The sequence below is a fragment of the Xiphophorus maculatus genome, chromosome 10 (assembly GCF_002775205.1).
Source record: "Xiphophorus maculatus strain JP 163 A chromosome 10, X_maculatus-5.0-male, whole genome shotgun sequence".
Lineage (NCBI taxonomy): Eukaryota > Metazoa > Chordata > Actinopteri > Cyprinodontiformes > Poeciliidae > Xiphophorus > Xiphophorus maculatus.
In genome coordinates, this window is record NC_036452.1 from 17366186 (window position 1) to 17373827 (window position 7642).

A 7642-nucleotide genomic window follows, 5' to 3' on the forward strand; every position below is an offset into this window, starting at 1 on the left:
TCTGGTCCAGAGACTGTCAAAGGCTGTTGAAATGCTTCTTTTGTTTGGCATTAATAACCGATAAACATCGGTGGACAAACGTGTCAATCTAGAAGTTTCCATCATCCTTGAGAATTACTATACGACCCACATATATTCAGTAAATCCCTGAGCAAGATGCGTCGCAAGTTGCACCACACGTTCTCCTGGCATCGTTCTGGCTAAGAGTTTGACCTGTCGTCTTGACAGTACTGGTAGAGTTCATTTAAACTGGTTTAATTCCAGTCTAGTTTTTAATAGTGTTGAGGTCAGACTTCTGGAAAAAGTCTGACCTCATTCTGTGAATGTCGACCCTCTTTATCCATTTTCCAAATCAGTTTGGGTGTCAGAGTCCTGCGGTTGAGTCTAAGTTTTAACCGTTGTAGCAGCTGTTGAACTGAAGTTTAGTCAATGAATTTATTCAATTTACTGCCCTGTAATTAACTCGTTCAGTCCCAGAGGACGACTGAAGATGTTCTTTGTGTGACTTGGGGTTAAATTGAGAGAGAAGAGCACTTTTTGTTTTACTGTCCTTTGTACTTGAGTTTGAGAAATGATTTACCAAAATACTTGATGGTTATCCAGATTTCTTTTATTTAACTGATGAGGATAAAATGTGTCATTGGAAGTATTTTGTGTTTCACTTAGCAAGGTTTATTTTGAAAGCCTGGCACCTTGGAAAAAGGACACATTATGTTTAAAAGGATATTCATGTCTGACCAGCTGTTTGTTTTTATTGTGTCTTGTAAGCCCATGTGAGCTGGACACCTGCAACAGGGTGTATGACACATATGAAAATAAGGACTGTCTAACTATCTAGCTTGGCTAAAAGTATTAGCATAATCATTTTCATGTTTGGCAGCTTCATCAGTTTGCAAACCTCAACTTCACTCATCCAAACATTCCTCACTGTGAACCAACGGCTCAATCTTTCTCATCTGACCATCAACTTTTTCCACAGAAATAATCCACACTCAAAGTGTTAATTTTTGAAAGAAATGCTTCTCATACCTCTCTCTAATACATGTCTATAGCAATATTAAGTGGCAACTCTGGTGTTCCAGCTATATTTACAACATCAACTTACCCTAGACCCTTATTAAACAGTACTGCTAACCTAAATGAACGCCAAGTGAATAGTAACACTTTTTTTTTTTCAGTTGTACAATCAAGTTAGAAAGTCTTCTGAGCCAGGTCGAGATTCTAGACTTTAAAGTGTGTGAACTAGCTTTTCTTCCTTCTTGCTGTCGAGAGGGGTTTCATAGGAGGTTCATCCTTATTAATAACAAGGCGTGTGTCTGGAGTCTCCCGCTGAAAAGACGTCCCAGCTGTGAAGCATATCCAGACACATTTGCATGTGCGTTTCTTCCCAGAAATGAAATCTCAGACCCGCTAAGCACTGTAGGTTTAAAAAAGGCTTAGCAGTGTTGGCTTTGTTCCCCCCCCCCAAACAGCGAGGATCTGATGCAAGCGTCTCTCAGCGAGCCGTAATCCACGCCGATGATCCAAACAAGAGCGCGGGCCTTGAAGACGCTTCAGCTACAGCGTTTCATTGGATAAGTATTTACAGTGATTAGAGAGGGGGCTTTGTTGGAGGAGCTCTGCGGCTGCATGATCAAAAACAACCAGCTCCGAGCTGAGATGAAGGTGCTCAAAGGTTTTGATTGTGCAACGCTCAGACTGGATCTCACGGAGGTCGGGAAACAACAAGACGCGTGATCGTTTTGAAGTGGAAGGCATTGGGAAGATGGCCGGAAGGAAGACAAGAACATTTAAAAGGGCAGTATTGTGGGTTTCCCAGGCGGTTCTATAACAAAGTCAAGTAACTACGTCAACTTCAGTGATGACAATGCTGTCTATACGGAAAACAAAGTTAACTTAGTGTCATAGCGGCATCGAAAACCTTGAAATTGGGTTCCTGCCTCTTTAAGAACCTCCTACATTTCCAACAATCCCACTTCAGCACAACAATGCTGCATGCCATTTACAAACTCTCCTCACAAATATTCTCTCTAACAAAGCCAAAGAAGCACTTTCATATTTTTCATAACCATATTTTTGATAAAGTCACAGATGTTGTCGACTACAGTACTTTTTCAGGAAAAAGTGAATTTGAAGATATGGATAATTTTATTATATATGCGAATGTTTTCATTCACAAACTAAAGTTTTCAAACTCAACATATATTACTCTCTTCCTGTCAGAACTAAAATCTCTGATTGAATTCCTCAAGTTAATAATAAAAAGAGAAATACGTTTCTATTTGCAAAAATATTTTCCATCATGGTTGCTGCAAGGAGATCCCAAAGTTGTGTCCCTTCTTCTCTGATAGGAACATTTCAAAACATTCAAAATTGACCAAAACAAGAGTTTTAGTCAGCATAGTTATTTAGAAATGTGTATGTCAGTAATTACCTAGAAGGCAAGTTAATCTGGTATTTTCTGTCAAATGTATAATCCTATTTGGTTAGACAGAATGAGAAGGAACCACTTCCTGACAGAAAATGTCCGTTTCTTTTTTGTCAGAAAAAACAAAAACTGACATTATCTTTCCTGTAAGGTGTGGAGGATTTATCAGCTGCCTGCAGAACTAAATTGCATTAAATACCTTCCTGGATTTTAAGTGAACTTCCTACAAAATATCAACAATATAGACAGAGTTGATAATGAGCTTCTCTGGAGAAAAACAGTGGTAGAGTATGTTTTCAGAAAATAGGAAAAAAAACTTTTAAAATGTACAAACATTTATTACAATCCTTAATAGTTATAATATTTACAATTTCTTATAATTACAGACGTTTTGGATTTCTGACATATCTTAGTTTTGTGAGTTGGTGCTGGTAATTCCTTGGAGACAGATTTCGGCTTGTTGATCCTGCGGAGGCCATGTTGGCTTCCAAGCAAAGCTGGATTAAATCTCGACGTCCCATCATCCTCTGCCTCCTAAGCGCATCACACTGGTGCACCGTAAAGCTTACGGTGTCGCAAATCTACAGAAAACATAATTTGAAAAGTATGTCAGAAATTATGTTTAGCATGTAATTTAGATTCACACATGCGAGGTTTCCCCCAGAAAACTTGCTAAGCCTGGTGGTTGTGAACATCGAGCAGCATTTCATCAAGCAACCTGCTGTGTTTTTGAGTTAAAAAATGTTTAAAGTTGACAGGAAATTTGAAAATAACCCTTGATAATTATGTTTTAGTGGAAGATTGATACCTGAACACCAACTAAAAAGACTTGAACCATTTTTTTTTTATATTTAAAAACAAATTAAATAAATAAGCTATACTTAGCCTGGTGGCCTGCCAGTCTTATAATAAACTGAAGGAAACCCTGTTATGCTGTAATAATGAAACCTACCCTTTCAAATGTTGTATGTGATTCTCCCCGCCCCGTTGAAATACACTGCCGCTGAGACCTCCAGACTACTCTGTGGTAATTTCCTCCAACGTTGGCTGGCTCTGCCATTTCCGAGTGAAAAAACAATGTGGGCAGTCCTGCTTGAAAGCAACAACTGTTCCACATCTGCGCAGATGTACTATGCAGTGTCTCTCGCACACAGGGCAGTTCTCAAAAATCTCCCTAAGAGCGCTTTCAGATACAATGTATTCTGCATCTTCTAACTCAGAAGGAGACTCCATGTCACTGTTCAAAGAAAATAGAATCATGTTAAATGCATTAAATAATCACATTAAATAGAAAAAAAAAAACACAAAGAAAATAATCTTACATCAGGTCAGAGAAGTTTGTGACTGTATCTCCTGGGTAATAGTTTGAATCCTGAGATACAGGGCTGGAGATCCTGAAGTCATCATCCTCTTCCTTCCCAACTTCCATGCGAGGTCGTTTTGATTGTGCGCCAAGTGCAGATTTCACCGGTGTTGACAGGAAGTGCGGTAAAGACTGATCAGCGTCTGTGCCTCTGCTTGCAGTGTGAACAGTAGCTTGTACACCTGTGCAGAAACACAATTGAAATGTGTGATACATACAATAACTTAGAAGTAAACACCATATTTACCTTTACTCCGGTAGTGCTGTAACCTCAACGTTCCAGCTGACAACTGTGTAGACACCGATCTTGTACTAAGGAAACATTCAGTGTGTTCCGATGCCGAGTTTGTGGCACCAGGCGGACGAGTTTGTTTAATCTGAGGTAGTCCCTTGGAATTAAAATGTCAAAACAAATAGTAAAATTTGGGTAGAATGAAGTCAAAACAACAAGAATGATCAGTTCAATTTTAATTTACATTATTATTACTTCATAGAATATACATCTTGGATGTTACTAGCATTTGAGTGCAATGTTATAAATTCAGTGTTATTGCGGACATCTTAGATGTTTTGCAAAAAACATAGCAGAACGTGGAAAAAAGATACAAGGTTCAATGCTTAGTCATTACTGGTAAACATATTTCCCACTGTGAAATGACTTAATTAATATTTTACATTATAAAATCTATGTTAACAATGGAAATAGTAAAATACTGGGATACTACTATCAGTAAGGATCAATGTTTAATTGTTGTATTTCTGTGCAACTCATTAAAAGAGGTTGAAAGATATGCCAATAATTAATTGCCGATTTACTTTTTCACCTTTGATGTTTGCAAACATTTAATCGACTAAGTCGAACTTTGTTTCAAATTAAATGAGCAGATTAATTTGTTTAATCTGCTCATTTAATTTCATTTTCTCTAAATTAGGGGTGCACCGATTTGCAGCTGATTTCTCTACTTCTGGGCGATCTGTGCTCGGCCAAATACAAACATGTGAATCTCATCTTATCTGCCCCAGCAAAGGTCTAAAAGTCAACAACTGTCCTCTTCTGCTCTCCAGTGAGAGAGGTTTGACTGATAGACCGGCCCACCAGATCACAGTTAACAGTTGTCACCTCACTGTTACCAACTCAGCAACTTTCTTGCTATATTTAGCGACAATTCAGACACAAAAATTATATCGGCCAAAATCAGAATCGGCCAGAAAACTGCAATCGGTGCACACTTACTCTAAATTCACTCAGCCTTGCTCTTGATTGGTTAGCTCTGTGACATCTGTTCAAGAACCAGGAAGTATGTGACGACAAAACTAATGAAGCTTGAAGAAGAAGGCTGAGGCTTTTGAAAGTGAGCGAACCAAGCAAGCATCATGTTTGAATATACATGATGCTAACATGAGCCCTCACAGAGAGATTTTATAAATGCCGTATTTACTGCAGCTAGCTAACCGTTTTTCTACAGCTGTAGAAAAACCTTCTGACTGGCTTTTTATATCATGTTCAGTAAATGAAAATACACCACAAACGTGGCAGAATATGGCATTCTTAAAACGTGGTGTAAGCCAGCTAATGAACACAGATTGTAATAATAATAATAATAATGTAATATTATGAATGCTAACCGTAGATCATACATGAAGCTAACAAAAACAATGAGTTGCTTTCCAACTTACCTGAGCAGACGCCAACGGCGCATGGGCTCCTCTGAGCGTTGGAATTGCGTCGTCTTTTAGTGATAATCTTGTTATTAGTCCACTGTCAAATTCCCTCTTGTTTAGAAAGCTGTCGTCGGTAAAGTGCCTCGCACAGATGTGCCAATTTTTTTTCGTCGGAGTGTTATTTTGAATGATGAAGTCCAGCCATTGCTTAAGAACCGTCTCGTCCTTGGGAAGCTTAAAAAGAGGGTAGTCTCCTGGGCATCCGAAAATACATTTTCTTCTCATTTTAAAAAAAAAAAATCCAAAAAGGACAGGACTGAGTAGTTAGCTCAGTAAATGTGCGGAGTTCTTCTTCTTGGTCTTTTTCTTCTTCCTTTTCTTTTGCCATTTCCGGCAGATTGTGCACCAACTGGCGCATTACTGCCTCTCGCTGGTGGAGATGGCGTACTACATGGCTTGATCACAGAGTTGTATCAAAACCGAACGCCATAAGGACTTCAAACGCTCCTTGCAATTGTAATGTTAAACCAAGTAAGGTTTTAATTCATACTGAACATCATTGAAAAGAGAGTTCTACTATCCAAGTTAAACTTGCTGCCCTCCGTAAGAACAAGATCCACAGTTTGCCATAAGATTCACATTGACTATTAAGATACGATTCTGTGCTTCTTTGCACATATCTATGTAATCTTTTGTGCTAGTTTCATGGATTTGTCATTATTGACTTTGTTTGTAGTATTGCTGTCCTTGTGCAGCCCTGTCCCCTCTTCTAAGACAAATTCCTCCCATGAGAGACGAATAAATTATCTTATCCTCTCAGTGTCCGCCTCCCTCTGCCACTGAATGAAAATTTGCTTCTTAATAAGACTTCAGATTTCTGAAAAATGAAACACCATCTGAATCTCTATGGAGACCGCAAATGTAAAAATATGTGCACCATCTGTTATGTAACTTTTATTTTTTTTTAAATAAATATATACCTGTATATATATTTTTTACATATTTGATAAAACTATGTCGTACCATACTGTCACGACATAGATAATCTGTGAAAAAAAAAACTGCCTTCTCTCAGTGGTATCTGGAGAAATACAACATGTGGTCAGAAACAACCAATCAGCGCGAGGAGGAGGGTCTCAAGCGCTGTAAATCATCCTGATGTACATGCTGCTCGGACACTCCCCCTTGCTCTCTGCTAGGCTACAAATGCGGAGACTACCACAAAATGCTCGGGCTAGTTAGCATGGCCACCGATGATGGCAAATAAACTCTTTCTGTCACCGTAAGTTGTTTATCTGCCATTAGCACATTGAGCACCATGTACACAAGGTGACTGAAAGTGTTAAGACCTCTCTCCTGGCTCTGATTGGTTGTTTTTGACCAGGAGTGGCACATTTCCTCAGACAGGAATAGAAGCAAAGTTACCATCTGCCCCGACTCAAGAACAACTCCGACCTCCGACTGACTCCATCAGAGTGTAAATCTGTAAATAAAATGTAAATTCCCAATTGGAACGCACATTCATGAGCAGCTCTTCTTCTTCTTGATTTTTTTTGGTTGGTTGGCCAGAGCCACAGCTTCAGCAAATGTCTGTTATTACTAATTGTTGCTGCTGCTAGCCTGCAGGAGCTGTGGGGGTTAGGAGGGTGCTTAAAGATGCGGAAGCTCGGCTTGGAGAATGCAGTCCAGAGGAAAAGGCCCTCGGTTACAACAGGTGTTTTTGTTCTCCTGAATGGTTGCCACGTGAGCTTCAAGGATTTCTGAAACATACATGAACGAGTCAAACAATACTCTGCGGATGTTTGTGGTAAAGGAGAGGGGGAGTCGATTTTACATCCTGCTACCCCTTTAAGACTATTTGTTTTGTAATGAAACAAAAGCCACGTTTGTGTTCAGTCACTTGCTGAGTCACCGTGTGCCTCCCTGATTTCCATAAAACCCATTAAAACACTTTACATCATGAAATCACTCCCACACTGGGATTTTTCTTCCCTCCACCTGTACGGCATGTTTGTCTGAGGTTCTCATTTTGAAGCCAATTTGTGTTCGAGCATCAGCGTGTAAAAAGCTCACATCTGTCTGCCTCAGTCACGACGCAGATATCAAACCTCAATTTCAGATTTTCCCTGACCACAGATTATTGCGCATTCCCTTCTCTGCAGGTTGACAGTAAATACCCAAGATAATCA

General features: G+C 39.3%; 1 protein-coding gene across 3 annotated transcripts; it reads right to left on the minus strand.

Annotated features, from left to right (window-relative positions):
- Nucleotides 1-651: 651 nt before the first annotated feature.
- LOC111609828 lies at nucleotides 652-5830 on the minus strand. 3 transcript variants are annotated; one of them, XR_002753357.1, is made up of 4 exons: nucleotides 5469-5830; nucleotides 3751-3973; nucleotides 3381-3665; nucleotides 652-3009 (listed from the first exon to the last, which is right to left on the minus strand). XR_002753357.1 is itself a non-coding variant. In XM_023340442.1 (4 exons), exons 1-4 carry the CDS (start codon nucleotides 5736-5738, stop codon nucleotides 3446-3448), a joined length of 855 nt encoding a protein of 284 aa, XP_023196210.1. In that variant the 5' UTR covers nucleotides 5739-5830; the 3' UTR covers nucleotides 3433-3445. The 3 variants fall into 3 exon arrangements, 1 of the variants encoding a protein (XP_023196210.1); XR_002753356.1 differs by having other exon boundaries at nucleotides 653-3009; nucleotides 3751-4180; XM_023340442.1 differs by lacking the exon at nucleotides 652-3009 and adding an exon at nucleotides 4039-4180 and having other exon boundaries at nucleotides 3433-3665.
- Nucleotides 5831-7642: the final 1812 nt, after the last annotated feature.

Coding starts and splice junctions, on each gene's coding strand:
- LOC111609828 (XM_023340442.1), bottom strand. CDS start 5,738: ATGAGAAGAAAATGTATTTTCGGATGCCCAGGAGACTACCCTCTTTTT. Junction 3,974..4,038: donor ACAGCACTACCGGAGTAAAG/GTAAATATGGTG, acceptor GTTTCTGCACAG/GTGTACAAGCTACTGTTCAC. Junction 3,666..3,750: donor ACAAACTTCTCTGACCTGAT/GTAAGATTATTT, acceptor TTCTTTGAACAG/TGACATGGAGTCTCCTTCTG.